Here is a 23478-nt window from a genome sequence, read left to right on the forward strand (position 1 = left end):
CACTGAAGGATGGAGATAGGGAGTAGGGCCCTCAAACAGAAAGACACCAGAGGGTGCTGGGGTAAAGTCAGACGCGTCAGCAATCACAATAAAGGTGAGCAAGCCAGAGTTCAGTGAAAGAGATAGAAGAGGCAGAGGCCTACAGACTGGGAAGGTAGATATAAATTAAATATATATATATATATATATAGAAGCAGAGGTCTACAGACTGGAAAGAAACTCAGACGCGTCAGCAATCACAATAAAGGTGAGCAAGCCAGAGTTCAGTGAAAGAGATAGAAGAAGCAGAGGCCTACAGACTGGGAAGGTAGATATAAATTAAATATATATACATATATATATGCATGTTGTTTGGAAGCATAGGTAAAAATACACAAAAGATACATACATACATACGTATGCACGCGCGCACACACACACACACACACACACACACCCCTTTGGGGGTTCCCGGGAGACTCAGCAGTAAAGAACCTGCCTGCCAGTGCAGGGACAGGGAGATGCGGCTTCAGTCCCTGGGTAGGGAAGATCCCCTGGAGAAGGAAACAGCAACCCTCTCCAGGATTCCTACCTCGGAAACTCCATGGGCAGAAGAGCCTGCTGGGCTACACAGTCCATGGGGTTGCAAAGAGTCAGACACGTCTTAGCAACTAAATAATAAATACAACAAGAAAGAGAGAGAAATAATATATATCAACATACAAATTTTAAAGCTATAATGCTTAATAATGCATAATAGAAATACCAAAGTATATTTTAATACCTGGGAGTTTGCATTTAAATCTGCAAGTTGAGGGAAATTTACTGTTTTAACTGTGTTAGAAAAGAAAGAAGAATTAAATAACTGAGTTTTTAATTTAAGAAGTTAGAAAAAAGAACAACAGAATAAACCCAAGTAAAGTGGAAGGAATGAAATAATAAAGATAGAAGCAGAAATGACTGAAATAGAGAACAAATATAAAACGGAGATATAAAATATAAAAAAATTTTTATAAAAAGCAGAAGTATTTCTTTTGGGGGAAAAACTGATAAAATCTCCATTGTAGATGGTCAATATGAAAGAAAGCAAAAACTATACTGGGAGGCTTCCCTTGTGGCTCAGCTGGTAAAGAATCTGCCTGCAATCTGGGAGACCTGGGTTCGATCCCTGGGTTGGGAAGATCCCCTGGAGAAGGGAAAGGCTACCCACTCCGGTATTCTGGCCTGGAGAATCCCACGGACTGTTTAGTCCATGGGGTCACAAAGAGTCAGACATGACTGAGCGACTGTCACTTCCAACTTCATATTGGGAGTCAAAAGTGGAACGTAGCTACAGACGCTTTACTGTATGAAAGGTGAGCAAGAGGGTGAACAGGGTTGTGACTGTTTATTCGAAAATTCAGATACCATGACCAAAATGAAGAAATAGAAAGGCTGTGTGCTGTCACCCTGCTTATTTAACTTAATATACAGAGTACACCATGCGAAATGCCTGTCTGGGTGAATCACAAGCTGGAATCAAGATGTTTACCTACTAACTTAATTTCTTCTTTGGTTATAGGATTGTTCTTGTTCAGTCGCTAAGTCGTGTCTGACTCTTAGAAACCCCATGGACTGCAGCATGCCAGGCTCCTCTGTCCTTCACTATCTCTTGAAGTTTGCTCAAATTAATGTTCATTGAGTCAGTGATGCCATCCAACCCTCTCATCCTCTGCTGTCCCCTTCTCCTCCTGCCTTCAATCTTTCCCAGCATCAGGGTGTTTTCCAGTGAGTCACTTCTTCACATCAGGTGGCCAAAGTATTGGAGCTTCCGCATCAGCATCCTTCCAATGTATATTCAGGACTGATCTCCTTTAGGATAGACTGGTTTGTTCTTCCTGATGTCCAAGGGACTCTCAAGAGTCTTCTCCAGCACCACAATTACAAGCATCAATTCTTTGGTGCTCAGCCTTCTTTATGGTTCAAATCTCACATACATACATGGCTACTGGAAAAGCCATAGGTTTGATTAGACAGACCTTTGTTGGCAGTGTGATGTCTCTGCCTTTTAATATGCTGTCTAGGTTTGTCATAGTTTTCCTTCCAAGGAGTCTTAATTTCATGACTGCGGTCACCATCCATAGTAATTTTGGAGACCAAGCACAGAAAATCTGTCACCAGTTTTTCCCTTTCCATTTGCCATGAAGTGATAGGACCGGATGCCATGATCTTACTTTTTTGAATGTTCAGTTTCAAGCCAGCTTTTCCACTCTCCTCTTTCACCCTCATCAAGAGGCTCTTTAGTTCCTCTTTGATTTCTGCCATTAGGGTGGTATCATCTGCATATCTGAGGTTGATGTTTCTCCCAGCAATCTTGATTCCTCTGTCATTCCACTATCTCCTGGAGTTTGCTCAAACTCATGTCCATTGAGTCTGTGATGCCATCTTATCATCTCATCCTCTGTCATCCCCTTCTCCTCCTGCCTTCAGTCTTTCCCAGCATCAGGGTCTCTTCCAGTGAGTCAGCTCTTCACATCAGGTGGCCAAAGTATTGGAGTTTCAGCTTCAGCATCAGTCCTTCCAATGAATATTCAGGGTTGATTTCCTTTAGGATTGACTGGTTTGATCTTCCTGCAGTCCAAGGGACTCTCAAGAGTCTTCTCCAGCATCACAGTTGGAAAACATCAGTTCTTTGTCGCTCAGCCTTCTTTATGATCCAACTCTCACGTTGGTACTTGGCTACTGGAAAAACCATAGCTTCGACTATACAGACCTTTGTGTAATAATTTAAAGACATACACTTCCTAAATTGTAGCATATTTATTTATAAATGTATTTTCTTCCCTTTGTTTTGCAAAATCACTGATAACATTGTTTAAAAAAGATTTTCACAAAATCTATGCACTTCCCAGGCGGTCCAGCGGCTGACTCCACGCTCCCAGTGCAGGGGCCCTGAGTTCAACCCCTGCTCAGGGAACCAGACCGCGTGCGCCACAACTAAAGGGCTTGCATGTCACAAGACCCGTTGCAGCCAAATAAGTGAGAAACAGCAAAAATCATTTTCAAAAAGTCTGTGCGTTTCAACAGAAATAATCCAGCTGTAATTGCACACATTGTATAAAATGTGAAACTCTTTTCATCAAAAATATAAGATACATGTGAAATTGCAAATTAAAATTATATCCCTTCAAGAAGACATTTTAAAAAGTTAAAATGAACTATTAGAGTTATAAAATAAAATGAATTAATAAGTAACAAAGCTTTAAATCTAAAGTGTTTAAATAAAGCTGAAGTTTTATCTTGTTTTTGAAACTGTAATCAAATTATAGTCATTTTTTATAAAAATAAAGTGTGTGCAGTTCAACTTCAATATCCATCTAGTTGCCAGTATGATGAGCCAGGGACATGATGTGTGACGTTCCACCCAGACGGACAAACAGAGAAATCGATAGATGTCCTTCTGGTTGCAAAACGCTTCTCAGCCGCGCAGACTACGTGATGGTCCGAAGGGACCTGCAGAACTTGCAGAACTGCAAACCAAGATGCTGGGAAACGGGAGAGTGGGCTCAGCCCCACAGGCAGGAAGCCTTTGCTTTCTGGCTGAGGGCAGGATGGACAAGTTAATTAATGTGTGTCTTCTCCACCTGGCTCTCTTTCTTGACATGCAGACCCTCCCCAGCTCGAAGGCTTGTGGGGTTGGGATGAGCAGACCGGACAAGCAGGGTGTGGCCCCTCCCCAGGCCTGCAGCTTGGCCAGATGGCCCCTGCTGACGGCCGAACCTGTGCTCGTGCCCTGCGGGGGGACCCCCCTGACAGGGCCGGGCCTCCGCGCGTCCTCAGGCAGGCGACTCGCAGCTCCCCGGGGCCTGGGGGGACTGCTGCTCACCTGGGCCCCCTGCTCAGAGCCGAGGGGGAGGCCAGGCTCCCAGAACTGTGGCATCAACTTTCCTACCAATCCGCCCCCTTCCCAGGCCTGCTTTGCCCAGCAAGTTCTGAGCAGCTGGCATCTCTAAGGAAAGGTCCAGTCCCTCCCTGGGCTGCTGACCAGAGGCCGTGCCGATTTCAGCAAGGCTGGTCCCGGGGCGATGGGTCCAGTCAGTGTCCCAGATGCTCTGGGCTGTTCACTTCTGCAGAGGTTGCTGGCGGGAGCCGGTGCAGAGGGACGAGTGTCTCCTCGGGCAGATGAGCACAGGCGTGTGGATCCGCACCCTAGGAGCAGCACCTCTGTCTCTGCCAGAAGCCGGCTCCACGCCTTCCTGCAGTGGTGGGTCCCCCATGTCCGCCCGCCGCCCAGCCCCGCTCCCCGCCTCCCGCTTTCTAATGGGCACGGCCATTAAGTTGTCCCTGTAGCAATTCAGATCACAGAAGAGACTTCTGCACATCCTTTCAGGTTAGAATCACGAGGATAAAGAAGGAGGCAAAATTATTCCACTGTAGCTACGGGCTTAATTATATGGAATGCTGCATAAATTGTCAAGTACGAAGAATTATTCTGATAAATTAAAATACTAATTAAATAGGCTATTGCGGAGTTTTGAGAACATTGTGGGGTTCTGCTCCTCCAGGTAATTTGCATATCCTTCATCTAGCGAATTTAATTTTAAAGGACTTCTTTTTGTGTTTGGAAACCCTTTTTGTCTCCTGTGAAGATAAGAATGGGCTTTATGCATTGTTCTCGCCTTTATTAAAGCAGCGTCTCCTGGAGTCTCTGCATCCTGGCCTGCTGGCGCTCACGCCCACCAGCTCAGGGTCCACGTTTGGGCATAAAAATAACCCGGAGCCGACAGCCAGCAGGAAATCCAGGCCCAGCAGGGCTCCTCTGTCCCCTTGAAAGGTTCCAGCCCTGCCTGGGAGTGGAGATGAGCTCCACGTCCCGTGGAGGGTGAAACTCGTCTCCCTTGTGTCTCCAGGGGGTGCTGGGCAGAGGGCACACAGGGGTCGGTGCCCGGGAGCCAGGTCTGGACGCCTGACGGAGCTCAGGGCACATGTCTGGGTGAGGGACACGATGCATGAACATGCGAGGTCCCCTCCACTCGGCAGAAGGGACGCATGAGGTGAAGTCCACGCAGCTGGGCCAGGGAGCCTTGGAGCAAATGGACACAGCGGTGGCTGTCTAAGAACAGCGTGGGGAGGACTCGGGATGGCTGAGACTTGCAGAGCATGCTGAAGACCCGCAGACCACTGGTCCTTTCAGATCAGCGTGAGCTACAATAAATGGATGTAAATAAACAACCACAAAAGGGCTCAGCCTAATACAAACTGTACCGTTCACACAGGCTGGAATAAAGGGACCATCCCAGAGTGTGTGTGTGCGGCTGCCATCCCCACCGGTGAGAAATTTTAAAAGGGAGACAGGCTTTGTTGAAAAGGAGTTGATGCCCAAGACTGAGAAGGTCACACAAGAGCCTGAGACTTGGAGAAGAGCGTTTAGGTCCCATAGACGCATACGTTCCAGCCGCCGAGGGGACACACGTGTGCCCGGAAACCGCACTGACTGTCTCCTGGGAGGTTTCTCGGCTGAGAGCGGGAAGGCAGGGACCCTGGGGGGCTCTCGGAAGACCCCCACTCCAGGCGGCGCCTTGGGGCACTGCTGCTCTCTGGCTGAGGATGGAGGTGGGCTGGAGGTGGACCCGGAGTCGAACTCAAGGCAGCATGATTTGGGACTCTAGCTCAAGTCGTTCGGAGAAGGTGCCCGTGGCCTCCGGAGGCCCCCGTGAGCATCCCAGCAAAGGCTCCACATGTTCTTCGAGAAAGAGCCTGTCGGGGAGCGGGGTGGGCAGCCTCAGGAGGACACTGGCGGCTCGTGCTGTTCTTGGACAACGTGACAGTAGTGGATGGTGTGGGGTGTTAGGGGCAGACTCACCACGTGCTGAACCACGGCTGCCACAGAGCAGAGTCTGTGGGTCACGTGAAGCTGAGCGAAGGTGGCTGGTCCTCCCGCAGGGTGCGCCTGGTCCTGCGTGCACGTGCGTACCCGTGTGTATGTGTGCTGTGCATGCACACGTGCGGTGATTGGGACGAGGCCCGCTTACGGAGGGCTGTTAACACCCCGCGGCACCTGAGGACCACAGCAGACTCGAAGGGCGGAGCAGACTCTGCAAATCGGAGGAGAACAGGGGCAGACGTGCGTCCTGACCCGGGAGGCAGGGACGGGCCCCTGCGCTGCCGACCCGTCTCCCCTGCAGAGCAGGGGGCGCTCCTGGGGCTTCTCTGGGTGGTAATGGAATGTCTGGGGAGGCGGGGATCCCTCCGGCCGATGCTGGAGGGACTAGGCCGTGTCCAGCCCCTCCCAGCAGACCCTGGATGTTCCGACTGCCTGCAGGACGCACCGGCCCCAGCATTTTGTCTGTCCCACCTGTTTGGTTTTTCAGGGACAGCCCCCATGAGTGCTGTGTCAGTTCCCAGTGAAAATCCTTTAGCAGACCCAGCCCCTTGTCAGCACGAGGCTGAGTCCCCAGGCTCCCTGGCTGGCCCCCTGAGAGGCGGGCAGCTGGGGGAGCCCTCCGCGGGCACACTTGAGGATGGCGAGTGATCCTTGGCGGCTGAGCCTCAGGAGTCCCTCCGGCAGGTGTGCGGACGCCTGGCTGGGTGCTCGCAGCCTCCCTGCTCGCTGGCTGTTCACCCTGCGCCTGGAATGCCTGTCCGTCCTCTGCAGCCATGGTGGAGCACATTTAATTCCATCTTTAGTGCTTTGTGTCCTCAGCCTATTGAAGACTCACTATTATCCCCCCAAAGTAGCCTGTCATTCAGTAAAATGCCTCCTTTGTTCGCAGGAGAACATTAAAATCAATTGCTTTATACCCTCTTAAAGAATATCCTCCATTCAAGGCTTACCTTTGAGCCGCTGCCCCCTCACCACCCTGCCACCCTCTCCCCAGCTTAGAGCTTCTTCAAGTGCTGGTGCGGTAACCCCTGGGTTTGTGTCTGCCTCCCCCAGGGCTCCCATAATTACCTAAATGTAAGAAATAACATTCATTTGTTCAAAGGAAAACTTTCTGCCAGACAAGGAGAGGGCCCCGGAGGCTGGGGAGGTGGCTGTGGCAGGCTCTGTGTGTATCCCTCTGAAAGATATAATTCCATCACCTAAGATGCACGGAGGTGTTTCACAGTAAGAGTGAAAGTGATGGTTGTTTTGCTCTCTCATTCTGCATTAATCACAACTGCAATGCACTCTTCCTTCTTAGGCTTTGCGATAAAATTCTATTCCTCCTGGTTTTCATTTCCAAAATGACATGGGCTTTATCCGAAAGAGTATTCCCGCAGAATCGTAAGCCAAGGTCAATTGCCTTGTGACACCCTCCCTCTCCAGGAGGTGGGGACCGCGCGCCTGCCGGGCTGGCGTCGGGATTAACTGGGCTTCATCTCCGGCAGCTAATTGTTTCCAGGACCCATTCCACTTGGTCTGATATGGAGGGTAATTCATTCTCTGAGAGTCTTGCTCATTCTAAGTCAGGAGCAAAGTAGGACGAGGGTAGTGCTGGAGGTGGGTCCTCACAGGATGTTCTGCCAGGGGTAGGAGCCAGAGGGGGTAGACAGCTCCGGGAGCGGGTGAGGAAGGCTCAGTCGGGCCCCCCGGCTGGTGAGTCTGTCTGTGAACACAAGCCTTGGGACCAGAACCTACTTCCCAGTACACATCTGCAACCCGCCTGTCGTTCAAACCAAGACTCCGGGCGGCACGCCTGCCTCCCGTCTCTCGCCCAGGCTCCATAAGGATGCTGTGAATTTCCTAAGATGATGGTTTGTGGGAGGGACCCACATCCTGCCCTGGGTGGGGAGCCCCCTGCCCGGGTCTCCACACCAGGCTCCTCCACAGCTAACCGTCCACAGCTAACCAGGCAGGCAGTGACCACGGGGCTGGGTGGTAGGGGGTGCTCAGGTGTCTGGAGAACGCGCTTCTCTCCTCGCTGACCTCTTGCCTCTCCATCTCTCCCGCAGCTGACAACAGAGACAAACTGCAGACCATGTCTGGGCTGAGAGTTCTTCAGGCCGGAGTCGGCTCGGTGAGTGACTGCGCGGCCGGGGGCCTGGCAGGCCCTGGCCGGGGCCGGAGCGGGGGCGGGCTGGTCCTCCGGTGGCGGGGGCGGTGCTCACGCGTGGTGCCCGGCTTGTGTGACGCTGTTTGGTTGCCTTTGAAACTGTGCTCGGTGTCTCCCTCGAGAAAATGCTGGAGCCTCTGGGAGCGCGATCTCCCTTCTTCCAGTGACACAGGTGTGAGGTCTGCAGCGGGAAAGTTGTTCTCTTCTTCCCGCGGGAGGGGCCCTTCCATCTCCCTAGTTACAGACCCCGTGGGGCGGGGCGGAGAGAGCAGGGCGCCTGCGCGTAGACGTGACACCCTCGGAGGCGTCGAGTCCCAGCATCGCCGCGCCGGCCACATAAGTAGGCACTCGACTGAGTCCTCCATCAGCAATTAGAGCCGAAGGCACTCAGCCCCGGAGCCCTGGCGCGGGCCGAGCGGATCGCGGGCAGTTAATGAAACGTGCGCTGTGCGCCGCGGATTCACCGCCCTGGGGTGCTTGTCCCCATCGTGAGTCAGCGGGCCCGGAGCCAGTCTGTGCGCGCGCATCTGAAATCCCTGATTTCACGCCCGCCGTGACAGTAATTAACCGTTAAGGGCGCTTATTTACCCGCTCCTGGCTCAGGGCGAGATGCCTCCACGTGGCCACTCCAAGGCCCACCGGAGCCCTGGCTCTTGAAATAAGAACGTATTTAGCAGCTGCTTCGGCACAGAGGCAGGCTCTGTGCTCCACAGACACCAGGCAGGGCACCTTGCGGGGGGCCTGCGTCGAAGCCCCTGTGTCCCCAACCTTGGCAATTGGTGACGGGGAGGGGACGCCCGGGGTCTGTGGGCCCCCAAAACCATCTATAACCCTCGGGGGTGCAGTGACCACTGGCTGGAAGGCAGAGGGTTCGGAGGATCCAGGCACAGATGGAAGGTTCTGGTCCGCGGCTCCCAGCCTCTGCAGGGTGTCCTTCCTGCAGGAGGTGCCTGGTGCCCAGTGGTGGAGCGGACCCAGACCAACTCTGGCGAGGGCCCTGAGCATCAGGGGTCAGAGGCGGCTCAGGCCCTGGGCCCCTCCCTCCTGTGCGGTGGCAGAGCGTGTTCCTTGGAGATGGCAGACCGCCCTGGACAGGGGAGGGGAGGAAGTACCCAGGTCGGGGTGCGGAGCTGGGGGCTGCTGTGGTTCTGGGCGGTGGGGAGTTGGGGGTGGGGGTGTTGCGACTTTGCGGACTCCTCTGACTAGAGGTCGTAGGGACAGGTCTCGGAGGAGGGCGCTGACCACTGCCCCCTGCTCCTAGCCTGGCCGGGCACACATCCAGCTTGCACGCAGGGCCCCCTGTCTGTGATCTGACGCCTGTGTCACAGCTCGGAGACCTGCCCTGCCCCCTGGCCCCCGCCGCCCATGAACCCTGGGCCCCCCACGCCCCACCCTGCCGTCACGCTCCCCCGCATGGTCACTGCTCCCTGGCTCATCCTGTTGGACAAACACGTGCACCGGCGTGTCCAGCTCATACGGTGAAAGCTCCCTGGACATGTCTCTCGGCACACTGGCCTTCTCGCCTCCCTGCCGCTCGCTGCCTCCTTCTTCCCAAAACCACCCCCAAATCTGCAAAGGCGTCTGGATTCCTAGCACCAGAAGGTCAGCATCTGCTCACTCCTGACACCCGGCCCAGCCCAGCCCCTAGCGTCCCCTGGATGGTTCACGTCTGCGGCCTCGGAGCTCAGTGGTCAGCAGCAGTGGTCACTGTCCTGAGCGTGGCCTCTGGTCCTCCTGGCCTGCCTGCCTGGCCTCCTTCTGAAGCCAGCTGCACTGAGGGGTCTTCGTGTGGGGTCTGTATGTCCCCGGGGATCTCCCTGAGGCCACGACCCTTACGTCATCCTGTGACGATGACCCCACCTGGCCCGTTCTCCACGCTCCAGGCATGCACAGACACCAGCCCTAACTTTCTGTCCTTGGAGACCAGCAAGGGGTCCCCGAGGCTGGGCGAAGCAAGGACCCTAAACCTCTCCCCACACACACACCTGGCCCTGCCCCGGACCCCAGCTCACGGCAGAAATTGGTGACGCGCTTTCTGGGGACTGGGGGACCCCACAAGGGGAGCCTGAGTCTCTGGCGGCTTGTCTGCAGAGATGACAACCTACACTCAGAGGGGAGCCCCTGCCCACTTCTGGGTGCCCTTCCACTATCTGGCAGGGCTCCGGCCTGGACAGTGGGGGTGCAGGGCAGAGCAGACCCCAGCCCACAGCACTGCTCCTGCGTCTTCGTCCTTGCTTGCTTCCTCTGTGCTCCTCAAGCGGCCAGAAGCCTGACCTCACCCTCCCCAGGGGCAGGAAACAGCCACATCCCAGACCGCGTACTCCGTCCCAGGCTGAAGCGTGGCCGCGGGCGGCTCTCCTCCCCAGGGTCTCCCCGAGTCGCCCGTGTCTTCCCGGGGCGCCGGGTCTCTGCGGCCACGGGGTGCTCTGAGCCCGGGTCTCAGGCCCCGTCCTTTTTCATCCTCAGAGGCAGTGCCGCCATCGCCTTTGCGGTTGTCCGGCCCCGAACCCAGGTCCCATAGTGGGAAGGGGGTGTGTGTGCGTGGGGTGGGCCCTGGATCTGGAAACGGGCGCAGGAGGGGCAAGTGGAGATATGTGTAAGAAGCTAGTCTTTCTTTTTCTAATTTTAATTGCCTTGTGCAGTGTTGAGCCTGATTTTGATGCTTCTGATTTTCCTTGAAATGTATTTGATATGAATGTCTCTGCTAATTCCTGACTCTGGAAAGTGGAGCAGAGTCTTGATTCCTAGAAATCTGCCATCATTTACGGGATGTCTCCCCAGTGCTGCTGATTCAACATGCGATGACAGATAGCGGAATTAACGCCTTTTAAGCTAAATGGAAATATCTCAAAACAAAATTTAAAGGCAATGAACAGATTAGAGGGGACGCACGCATTCCTGATAGACTGGTGGTGTTTTGACATTTTTCAAAATCTAGTTTCTGATGTCTTGAATGTCTTCATATTTTTTCCAGTGAATAAAGTCATGTTTTTTTCCAAGGGAAAATTATGATATTACCAAGAAAAATAAACTCAAACATTTGGAAGAAAAACCATCTAGATGACTGTCCCCAGGCCAGCATTTCCGTGAGAGTGGCTTGCGTGGTGTATCTGAAATAAACCGGGGCTTCCTAGTTCTCTAGAGTGTCGTAAATGCAACACGATTAGCAATGTACCTGCCTGCGTTTCAGCGGGGCCCCGGTGCAGATGCCCTGGCATAGCTCTGGATGGCGGCCTTGGGGCAGAGCCAGGCAGGAGGGAGAGCTGCCTCCTCGCAGGTTGTGGGAAAAGGAGGGGTTCTCCCGCACCCCCTGAGGGCCCCTGCACTGAAAGTTAAACTGACGAAGACGGGCACGCAGGAGCAGAGCGGCACATTCACTTGATCTGTGTTTCCCAGGACACGTGGGGAGAGAAGCCCACATTCGTGGGTAGACCAGCTGCCTCCTGCTGAGTCGGGGGGCATGGGTGCGGACACCATGTGGGTCTCTGCAGAGGGCGTCTCTCCCAGAGGGACTGGGCCTGCCTCAGGGAGAAGGCTGTGCACGCGGCTGGAGCCGCCCTCGGCCACGGGGGCGTGTCGGGGGGCGTGTCCTGGTCCCCAACTCGTCGGTGAGAGGTCGCACGTGGTTTTGGGGGTGTCTCAGAGCCTGGGCTCGGGGAGCTCTGTGGGGCGGGGCAGGCGGCCATCTACCCCCCGGTTCAGCCCAGCTGCACTTTGCCCCCATCGGTCACCGTTCCGGCTCCTGGGTAAGATTTTTGTCCAGAGAAAGGATTCTGCGGCCAAGCGTGTATCGGTCCCCGCAGACCCTGAGAGGCTGTGAAGCTGTGGTCGCACTCCTCCCCCGATGCCTTAACGTGGCTCAGCTGTGTGCTGCCTGTGCTGGCGGGTGTGTGCGGTTGCCCACAGTCATCACGGGAGGCCGAGCGGGTGGCACGGGGACACTCCACGGTCACTTGAGGGACGGTGTCGTTTCCCCCAGAAGCGCCCCCAGCCTTGCCCGTCTGTGGAAGCATGTGGCTGTTTCAGCAGCTGTTGGGAAAGCTCAGGGTGCGGGGAGCCTCTGAGAAGAACTGAGTGGTGCTCAGCGGCCAGAGAACGGCAGCCCGGGCAGCCCGGGGCACGGGGACCCTCGGGGTTGGGGGGTAGTGTTGAGCCGAGTCCCCAGGGACCCTGCGGCCAGTCCACTTGGACTTGGGGATGGATTGATGTTGACAGCCTTGCCAAGATGGGAAGAAGGCATGTGGGGCCAACCCCCTGCCCTGAGGGGACGGTGGGGACAGAGCCCCGTGTGGGCCTCAGGCCATGGGGAAGCTGTCACCCCCAGGGGTCACTTTTCACGTGTGGATGGAGTGGCACTTCATCATGCTTAGTAAATACCCGCAGGTATGCAGTCAGTACCCACAGGAGCATGGTCGGTACCCATAGGTGCATGGTCAGTACCCAAAGGTGCATGGTCAGTACCCACAGGTGTACAGTTGATACCCACAGGTGCATGGTCAGTACCCACAGGTGATGGTCAGTACCCACAGGTGTGCAGTTGATACCCACAGGTGATGGTCAGTACCCACAGGTGCGTGGTCAGTACCCATAGGCGTGCAGTCGGTACCCACAGGTGCATGGTCGGTACTCACAGTGACAAGGTACTCGTGACAGAAATGTCTCATGGCTGTGCTGCCCGGGGACCGGCTCTCCAGGGGATAAATTCATGGTGATGCAGGAAGCCCCGTGGCAGCTGTGGGGGGTGGGGGACGTGGCAGAGGACCCTGGAGTGCAGAGCCTGCAGACACGCTGGGGACGTCCCAGCGCTGATCTGTAGCCTCATCCTTGGACATGGCTTCAGAGGTGGCTGGCGGGTAATAGTCTCAGATCTTTAATAGAAATCATAAGTGCTAACAGTTCCACTTGACTCAGGAAGCTGCAGGACAGTGCGGATCTGACGCTTTAAGAAGGGCCTCACTCTCGGTGAGTCCTCACACCCCAGAAACTTATCTTATGAGGATAATGCACCAGGCAAGAAAATGAAGGGCTTCCCTTGTGGCTCAGCTGGTAAAGGATCCGCCTGCAACACGGGAGGCCTGGGTTCAGTCCCTGGGTCGGGAAGATCCCCTGGAGAAGGGATAGGCTACCCACTCCAGTATTCTGGCCTGGAGAATTCCATGGACTGTATAGGCCATGGAGTCACAAACAGTAGGACACGACTGAACATCTTTTGCTAAGAAAATGAAAACGCAGAGCTTTGGAAATACCAAAACTGTCCTAAGTGTAAAACCCCAGGAAGGTCATTAATTATGTCATATTATTTCATGAAGATTGTCACGACAGCTCTGAACCTGAGCGCAGCTGTGGAAACTGTGCCATGGACTTGGGCTGGGGCAGCACGTGCAGATGTGAGGTCACCCCTAGAATGGTGGGATCACAAGCCAGTTCTCTCCTTTTCCAAAATCTCGGTCAGTATCATTTGTAGCTTTTATTTTGACATCGTTGTAAAGTTACAGGAAGTTGCAAGGAGGGCCCAGTGAGGCCATGTATATGTACTCACCGAGCCCCCACCCCGCGGGCTGCACCCACGTCGCTGTAGGCTGAGAGTCAAACCAGGAGATGGGTATCAGTTCAACGTGTGTGTCTGGAGAAGGAAATGGCAACCCACTCCAGTAATCTTGCCTGGAGAATTACATGGACGGAGGAGCCTGGCGGGCTACAGTCCATGGGGTTGCAGAGTCGGGCATAACTGAGCAACTATCACTCAATGTGTGTGTAGGTATTCGTCATTTTATCTTTGATACCATTTCTTATAGTTCTAGTAAAGAAAAAGCTTGCAACCAAAGTAACTGAGAACATGTTTGCTTTTAAATAAGTGAGGACGCGAGAGGAAATGCCACCACGTGTGTGCTGAGTGCGGCTCCCAGCTTGCTGTGGAGGACATTCCAGGTAACTCGAGTCCTCACACACTCACATCTGTGGTGCTGTGTTAATACAGACACGTAGGCAGGACGCGGTAAGTGGTCACACGTGTCCCGGGTTTAGACCGAGGCCCGTGTTTGGAAACCCAAGGGGAAGCACCCTGGGGGTGTGTGGACGCAGAGGGCGGGAGCAGCCTGCAGGGACCGCAGCTGGGCCTGGGCAGGTGGGGCGCTGACAGGTGGCGCTGGGGGGTGGGTCTTGTGAGACGGGAGGAGCTGCAGGCTCCAGAGTGTGTGAAGCAGGAGCGGTCGCTTTGAGGATGAATGCTGACACAGATCAGACGAACACGCCGGAGCCGGCAGGCTGTCCCGCGTAGACTGTGAGCTGACTGAGGCGGCGCTGGCTGTTGGACCCTAAAGACGTGAGGGCTGCTTGGCGGGGCCGCTCTCGCCCCCGCGGCTCCCCCTCCCTGTCCGGCTGCGACCAGAGGATGGAGGGTGGGCCCTGGCAGCCACCTGGGGCTCGGGCGTCCTGGGCTGCTGGGGGCCCTGCCCTGTGCCCGTCCTCGAGGGCTCTGGTTCCTCAGGTTATATTCTTGTGCCTGTCACTTAATTTTTATTCTAATCTGTGTTTCCAGACAGAGAAAGTTGATTTTTTTTCTTCAAGGTGTAAAATGTGCGTCATCCCAAGAAAGGCTTCTTGAGCCTTGTAAATATTCCTATTTATGTTTGAAAATCTGCATAAAATTGCGTTAGAACATTTGCCGCGGTCTCTCCAGGCTGCCTTGAGAATTCCAGTGCTAGGCTGAGGGGGCGGTGTCAGAGGTCAGAGTTCGGGGTTGGCCATGTGGTCCCTTCCACGAGGACAGGTCCCCAGCTCTGCTGGCCGGGCCCCTCGGAGCTCAGCACAGCGTCCCCCACACAGCCTTAACCAGGGTTTCTCATACTGTTTTCTTATTTCTCAAAAGTGAAGAGACTCAGACAAAAATATGTTCAATATAATTAACGCACTTGACATGGTGGCAAACGTGAGTTCAGTGTGAGGCGGCGGCCTTTCCCTCCGCGGTGCTGTATACAGTCGCCGTCACGTGGGCCCACAGGGTCTTTTGAGTGCTTTCCGTGGTTTAAAGCAGGCGAGGTGCCTGTGATGAGGCAGTTGCCATGGTGACACACTCAGCTTTGATGCAGCGTCAGGGTAAACAGTCATGTAATATGGAGTGCGTGTGGTCTGCCTGTGGCATCCCCCACCATCCCGGGCTGACATGTCAGCTGCGTTGCTATAGAAAGTGCCTGGTGTGTGTCTCCCTGCCAGGCCGCACTGTGGTCCAGCTGGGGCCGGGCGACCATCCCGCTGGGATGCGGGAGCAGGCACGTCTCATGGTCTGTGAGCTGGTTCAGGGTCCTCCTCCCCGGAGCCGGGCAGCCTGGATCAGAAGGCAGTGTTGATGTCAAGCCGAGCTTTGCAGACGCTCGGAAGAGCCCCCGGAATGCGGTGTTCCAGAAGCCCGCTTCCTGTCCTCAGCCCTACGACTTGGAATTGCCGAGAAGGCGCAAAGACCGCTGGAGGGGTCGTGCAGAGCACCCCAGCCTCGTTCAGGGCAGCGGCCGTGTGGCCAGGGGCAGCCCGCGAGAGACGAATGTCCCTGGCGCCCACGCGCCCACCCTGCCAGGCAGAGGCAGATGACCCTCCGGGTGGGGAGCCGGGTGCGGGAGATTGAGGTCGGAAGCGCCCTCCAGGCATCACCTCCAGAGGCTGAGCTTCGGTCCCTGAATCCAGCCTTGCCTTGAAATTAGAAATGTCCTGAGCTCTGCCTTTTAGCTGAAGAGCCCCTGAGGCTCCCGTCACTTGGAAATGTGTCCACTAGAGGGTCAGCCCCAGGCCTGGCTTCCGGTCTCCTGCCCACAGATGCGGGTCCTCCAGGGGCCTCCACACCCGCTGCCCCCCGAGTCCCCGCCCGAAATGCCGTGGGGGGGATGAGTCGTGGGGGCATCACTTGGTGGGGAACCTGGGCTCAGGCCAACCCCAGTGACCTCCCTGAACTGCACTCCTCTGTAAAGGTTGTGTCCTGAAGTCCTGGGAGTCAGGATCCCGCTCTGTCCATCATGGGGGGACATGGGTCCCCCTGAGGCAGGCTTGTGGTGCTTGCCTCCTGCTGCCCACCCCCCCAGATCGGCGCTTTCACAGTCTCCCTCCCTCCCCGGGGATCACAGGGTTGGGGGTGGTGGGGAGCTGCTCTGAGTGGATGGCTGCTCTGCCGTGGGGGACCCGTCCCCTGCCTCTGACCCGCCCCCTCCAGGGTGCTCCCCAGGCTGTGCTGGGTCACGTGAGCTGAAGCCGGTCCCTCCTCTTCTGTGAGCTCTGGAGCGAAGCCGCCTGCGTCGCTACCACCGGTGCCTCCAGCTTGTGGTCTGACGCTCCGCGGCTGCTCAGTCACCCCTGGTTGGGGCAGAGTGACCGCGAGCCCAGGGCAGCAGGTGGACACCCGCCTGGGCACGTTCAGTCTTTAACTGTGACCATCCCAGGCCGCGTCTCCATGGCAACAGGTGTGCAGCCCTTAATTGCTGATTTGAATACTTCCCCTCTGCTTTATCCATGAGTTCAAAAAAAAATAAAAAGCTGTGTTCACCCATATGAAGTTCACCCATATAATGTAATTAATAATTACATTAATTAGTAATCAATGTAACACTACATATAATCAAACACCAAATTTAAAACAATCTCACATCAAAACAGACACTCAGCCAGTGCCACGCTGGCGACTGCAGTGTGGGCCTACTCTGTCGAGATGGCCCGCGGCTCCCCTGCAGTGAGGAGCGGACCCCACACAGGCGTCCACCCAGGACGGGGCCCCTTCCTCAGTGTGTCCAGGCCCAGCCAGGCTGTGCTTCGCCGGCCATCACGTGCAAACCCGCATCTGAGCAGAAGGGCAGCTGGTGCTGGAGCTGCTGCCCCGGGCCGGGACTTGGTCCTGAAAGCATCCAGGGAGGTCAGAGGTCCTGTGGGCCCAGCGGAACCGCCCTCTCTTTACCTGGACCCCCAGACCCCTGGGCGCAGAGCCGCTCCGTGTGTGGCTCCACCCAGGCCCTGAGGTGGTCCAAAGACTCTGCCCTCACTGGGGCCACCGGTCCTCTGACGTCCCTGAGACACCACGTGGGACCCGTTAACAGGCCCTGGGGCCCGCGTCCCATGTCATCCCTCTGCAGGACTGGCCTCCCGACCTGCCTCCTCTGGGGCCTCCCCGGTTGGCGGGCACCTCCTGCTGGCTGCGGTCTCTCTCCCAGACCGTGGGCACCTCTGACCCGGCGTTGGGTCCCAGGGCTGACAGTGGTGACCAAGAGCCATAGACCAGGGCTGCAGACTCCGGCGTGTCCCCCCTCAGCTCTGAGGCCAGAGTGCAGAGCCCGGACGGTGCGGGGCTGCGTGCCCTGGGGGCTCCCAGGGAGGGTGCGTCCGCCTTGTCCCGCGCCTGGGGCTGCCCTGTCCTCGCCGGCCTCCTTCAGCCTCTGCCCCGCCGCCTCACGGCCTCCCCGGGTGTCTCCTCTTAGGAGGACTAGGGCCGCCCTGCCCCCCAGTGACCTCGCTTCCCTGGATCACCCCCGCCAAGACCCCATGGCCAGGGAGGCTCCTTCCCAGGACTGGGGCTGAGGAGGTGCACAGCTTTCGGGGAGACGGTTTGCCCTCAACACCCACAAATCACAGACACCATCCAAGCACCAGGCGCGCCTGTCCGCTGACCCACAACCAAATTTCTCTCCTTTCGGGGTTAAGGTGCCTTGCTCACCTGGTTGGTTAGCGGGGTTTACCTCTCCAGCTGATTAAGAGTCAAGTTTGAGTGAATGGACCTTGGGCTACATTGGGTCCCCTGCTCCCCAGGCCCCTGTGCACTCACACACATGCACACACATGTACACACAGGCACACACATGGTCCCCAGCTCCCTGCCGCCCATCTGACAGGTGTGAACTATGGTGGAGGAATCAGGGCTGGAGAACTGGACCGAACCACTGTCTGTGCCCGTCCTGAGAAATGCACGGAAGTGTTCCCTGATAGACCTTCCTGACAATTGCACACTTCAAAGACAACATGAAACGTAGAGTCTAATTTGTTACTTGTCATTAAATTAGTTAATTCTCGCCATCTTGTTGTTCATCTTTTTCTCGAGATTCGTGAAAGTTGAAACCCCGTAGGCACTTCTTGAGACATGTGACACCAGCTGCACTCGGTGAGTAGGGTGTATTTCAAAGCGAGGTTAACTGCACACGTGAAGGTGTTAGCGGCAAAGGTCGTGAGACACGTTGCTTCGTTGTTCAGTCACTGAGTCATGTCTGACTCTGCGATCCCATGGACGGCAGCATAGCAGGATTCCCTGTCCTTCACCATCTCCCGGAATTTGCTCAGATTCATGTCCATCAAGTCGGTGATGCCATCCAACCATCTCATCCTCTGTCGTCCCCTTCTCCTACCTTCAATCTTTCCCATCATCAGGGTCTTTTTCAATGAGTCAGCTCTTCACATCAGGGGCTAAAGTACTGGAACTTCAGCTTCAGCATCAGTCTTTCCAGTGAATATTCAGGGTTGATTTCCTTTAGGATTGATGGGTTTGATCTCCTTGCTGTCCAAGGGAGACAAGTGTAAAACCTGAACTTCCCAACTTCTGGATAAGCTGCAAGGTGGGGGTGGGCAAGTGAGTGAGCTTGGCTCCTAGAATGAGGCAGTGGTCCTGCCACGCACAGGGCCCCCCGGATGCACCTGGACCAGAGCCTGGGGCTGTCCTGCTGACACAGGGACGGCCCTTCCTGCCTGCATCTTACTCATGGTCACTCTTCGGGGGGCCCCAGAACAGCAGGTGTAGGGAGAGCGCCTCCCTGGGGTGATGGCGCCCAGCCCCTCGGGGGAGGGGGGCACCAGACTCACAATCGGCGTGTCTGCACAGACTCCACCTCTTGTTCCTGAGGAAGGAAGATGTTTTCAGAGGTGAGTCAGGCCTCTGCGAGTGTAAACTCTGAGCCACAGCTCTGGTTTTGAGCGAGAGCGTAAAGCAAAAATAAATTTTATAAGAGGTCTCCTTCCCTTGACAAGCACTCGACTTCACCCAGCAGTAAAGACGTCTAACTCTTTGCTGTTCCTTGTGGCGACACTGCCTTCAGTGGAGGGGAAGGGCGGCCAGGGTGAGCGTCTGCACGCTGATGCTCTGGTTTCCTGGGGCCGCCTCGGGGGCCCTGTGCTTGGGCGTCCTGGGAGCTGGGATCTGACATCCGGGCATCCTTCCCAAGGCCTCTCTCCTTGGCCCGTGGACACTGCTCCTCCATATCCTCACGTGGTCACCCCCCATGCGTGGCCGTGTCCTGATCATGTCCTCTTATAAGGACCCCAGTCACACTAGATCATAACCCACCATAGGACCTCATTTTACCTTAATTCTCTCCTTAAAGGCTCATCTCCAAATACGGACAGACCCTCGGGTCCTGGGGTCATGGCTCAGCCCCCAGCACTGAGCCGTAGTCAACTCTGTCCTGTTGGTGTCTCATTAGACTCAGTATCGCCTGGACGAGTCGGCTTCCAAGAAATGTCCCTGTCCTATGCGCTACACCGTGCCAGACAATAAATGAAAATGTGAACAATTCTACATGCCGGTCACAGAGATAAGCGCAAACAAATACAAGGTACTGTGGACGCCTAGAAGCCTGTGGGATGGTCTTGCCCAGAGCTCCACCAGATCCATGGTTTGATCTGGGACCCCAGTTGTAGCAATAAGGTAACAGCAGGCTACCTTGCAAGGCAGCTTGCAAGCTTTAGTTGCTCAGTCCTATACAACTCTTGGCGAACCCATGGAGTGTAACCCGCCAGGCTCCTCTGTCCATGGGATTCTACAGGCAATAATACTGGAGTGGGTTGCCATGCCTCCTCTAGGGGATCTTCCTGGCCCAGGGATTGAACCTGGGTCTTCTGCATTGTAGGCAGATTCTTTACCTTCTGAGCCACAGGGAAGCCCAACAGCTACCTCATTGGAGTACAAAATGAAGCAGAGCAAAGACTAACAGAGTTTTGCCAAGAGACCTCACTGCTGCTGCTAAGTCGCTTCAGTCGTGTCCGACTCTATGCGACCCCATAGACGGCAGCCCACCAGGCTCCCCCGTCACAAACACCATCTTCCAACAACACAAGAGACGACTCTACACATGGACTTCACCAGATAGTCAATACCAAAATCAGATTGATTATAGTCTTTGCAGCCACAGATGGAGAAGCTCTGTACAGTCAGCAAAAAATAAGACCAGGAGTTGACTGTGGCTCAGATCATGAACTCCATATTGCAAAATTCAGACTTAAATTGAGAAAGTAGGGAAAAGCACTAGACCATTCAGGTATGACCTAAATCAAATCCGTTACAATTATACAGTGGAAGTGACAAATAGATTCAAGGGATTAGATCTGGTAGACAGATGCCTGAAGAACTGTGGACGGAGGTTTGCAACATTGTACAGGAGGTGGTGATCAAAACCATCCCCAAGAAAGAGAAACGCAAAAAGGCAAAATGGCTGTCTGGGGAGGCCTTACAAATAGCTGAGAAAAGAGAAGCTAAAGGCAAAGGAGGAAAGAAAAGATATTTATCTGAATGCAGAGTTCCAGAGAATAGCAAGGAGAGATAAGAAAGCCTTCCTAAGTGATCAATGCAAAGAAATAGAGGAAAACAATAGAAGGGGAAAGACTAGAGATCTCTTCAAGAAAATTAGAGACACAAAGGGGACATTTCATGCAAAGATGGGCACAATAAAGGACAGAAATGGTATGGACCTAACAGAAGCAGAAGATATTAAGAAGAGGTGGCAAGAATACACAGAAGAACTCTATAAAAAAGATCTTAATGACCTGGGTAACCACGATGGTGTGATCACTCACCTAGAGCCAGACATCCTGGAGTTCAAAATCAAGTGGGCCTTAGGAAGCATCACTACAAACAAAGCTAGTGGAGGTGATGGAATTCCAGCTGAGCTCTTTCAAATCCTGAAAGATGATGCTGTTAAAGTGCTGCACTCAATATGCCGGCCAATTTTGAAATCAGCAGTGGCCACAGGACTGGAAAAGGTTAGTTTTCATTCCAGTCCCAAGGAAAGCCAATGCCAAAGAATGCTCAAACTACCACACACTTGTACTCATCTCACACACTAGCAAAGTAATGCTCAAAATTCTCCAAGCCAGGCTTCAACAGTACGTGAACTGAAAACTTCCAGATATTCAAGCTGGATTTAGAAAAGTCAGAGGAACCAGAGATCAAATTGCCAACATCTGTTGGATCATAGAAAAAGCAAGAAAATTCCAGAAAAACATCTTCTTCTGCTTTATTGACTACACCAAAGCCTTTGACTGTATGGATCACAACAAACGGGAAAATTCTGAAAGAGATGGGAATACCAGACCACCTGACCTGCCTCTTGAGAAATCTGTATGCAGGTCAAGAAGCAACAGTTAGAACCCGACATGGAACAACAGACTGGTTCCAAATTGGAAAAGGAGTACATCAAGGCTGTGTATTATCGCCCTGCTTATTTAACTTATATGCAGAGTACATCATGCAAAATGCCAGGCTGGATGAAGCACAAGCTGGAATCAAGTTTGCTGGGAGAAATATCATGAAAGTGAAAGAGGAGAGTGAAAAAGCTGGCTTAAAACTCAACATTCAGAAAATGAAGATCATGGCATCTGGTCCCATCACTTCATGGCAAATAGATGGGGAAACAATGGGAACGGTGACAAACTTTATTTTCTTGGGCTCCAAAATCACTGCATATGGTGACTGCAGCCATGAAATTAAAACGATGCTTGCTCCTTGAAAGAAAAGTTATGACAAACCTAGACAGCATATTAAAAAGCAGAGACGTTACTTTATTGACAAAGGTCCATATAGTCAGAGCTATGGTTTTTCCAGTGGTCATGTATGGATGTGAGAGTTGGACTATAAAGAAAGCAGAGCAGTGAAAAATTGATGCTTTTGAAGTGTGGTGTTGGAGAAGACTCTTGAGAGTCCCTTGGTCTGCAAGGAGATCCAATCAGTCCATCCTAAAGAAAATCAGTCCTGAATGTTCATTGGAAGGATTGATGCTGAAGCTGAAACTCCAATACTTTGGCCACCTGATGTGAAGAACTGACTGATTTGAAAAGACCCTGATGCTGGGAAAGATTGAAGGCAGGAGAAGGGGATGGATGACAGAGGATGAGATGGTTGGACGGCATCACCGACTTGATGGACCTAGGTTTGTGCAAGCTCCGGGAGTTGGTGAGGGACAGGGAGGCCTGGCGTGCTGCAGTCCATGGCGTTGCAAAGAATCAGACACGGCTGAGTGATGAACTGACTGAATCACCTGGTTCAGATGCACAATCTTCCCCGGTGCCCACGGCCGCTCACTGGGGAGGACTGGCGTGCTCCCCACCCACCGGGCCCCGTCGGCGATTGTGCAGGGCAGGCCTGTCTCAGGATGTGAGGACCAGGGCGTGATGAAGACACAGTGCTCCCTGGGGAGAGGAGGGAGGCTGAGTGATCCCCGACACTGGAGCACTTTCTGTTGTGTTGCCATTGTGTTTCTTTGGTGAAGGCCGTCTTTCTGTGGCTTGCTTTCCTCTGGGTGTACAGCAGGTAGACGACAACTTATTTTAGGATTTACTTAGAAATGTCCGTCGTGTTGCCTCTGGCAGCAACATTAAAGGGCCTGCTTGTTAAACTGCTAATTTATGGATCTTCTCTAAGTAAATGCAAACAAAGCCCTGCTAATGTACAATGTTCAATTTTTAATTTCCAGTCCATCTTAGATTATAGGACTAAAAACAATATTTAATCCCTCGTTAACACATGAATAAGCGGAAGCTGTCATTTTCAACCAGACGATAACGGGATTATCTCAAGAACTGTCAGTTTATGTGAAAACATTATGTTGCCCAAATTTTCATAAAAATTAGTGGTGGATAATATTCAAGAACAGAGCAATGGAAGGAGGAAAGTCTGCATCCAAGGTAATAAATATTCATATTTGTCTGCTCAGGAGATGAAAATCTAATCAAGGGACTATTGATGCACTGGCTTTTTTTTTTTTTAAACCAAGACTTTTCATCTAAATTGGGTTTGATATGGAAATGCCTCTCACTGGAGTCTCCCAGGCCATGAGCACTCGGGGCTCGGGGACGGGGTGTCCGCCGGGTCAGGTGTGGCCGCTGGAGACCAGCTCCACCCGCGTGGCGGGCCTTAGCGACGGGCCAGCTCACTGCCCCCAGCATCCTCTGCATTGTGTGTGGGGGTGTGTGGGTGTGTGGGTGTGGGGGTGTGTGTGTGTGTGGGTGTGTGTGGGGGTGTGGGGGTGTGGGGGTGTGTGTGTGGGTGTGGGTGTGGGGGTGTGTGTGTGGCACACTGGGCCCTCCCTCCTTTTTTTTTTTTTAAGGAAAAACTACATAGTCTCGTGCCGGTTAACTCCAAGCTTCTGCAGGGTTAAAATTGTGTCTTTGTTGACAATTACCATAAATCAGAAGCCACTCTGCCTGAAGCTTAATGAAACATGTATGATTTTAAAGAGAAAAGATGGCGACCGCAGGA

General features: G+C 53.9%; 1 protein-coding gene across 1 annotated transcript in view; it reads left to right on the forward strand.

Moving 5' to 3' along the window:
- Positions 1-23478, forward strand: part of PTPRN2 (protein tyrosine phosphatase, receptor type N2) — a 598332-nt gene that overhangs the window by 350525 nt on the left and 224329 nt on the right. The window contains exon 12 of the mRNA XM_027538454.1: positions 7894-7958. Coding sequence (XP_027394255.1) covers positions 7894-7958 — 65 coding nt within the window. The remainder of the gene's footprint in view (positions 1-7893; positions 7959-23478) is intronic.

Source organism: Bos indicus x Bos taurus, chromosome 4, assembly GCF_003369695.1.
Source record: "Bos indicus x Bos taurus breed Angus x Brahman F1 hybrid chromosome 4, Bos_hybrid_MaternalHap_v2.0, whole genome shotgun sequence".
In the NCBI taxonomy this organism is placed as follows: Eukaryota; Metazoa; Chordata; class Mammalia; order Artiodactyla; family Bovidae; genus Bos; species Bos indicus x Bos taurus.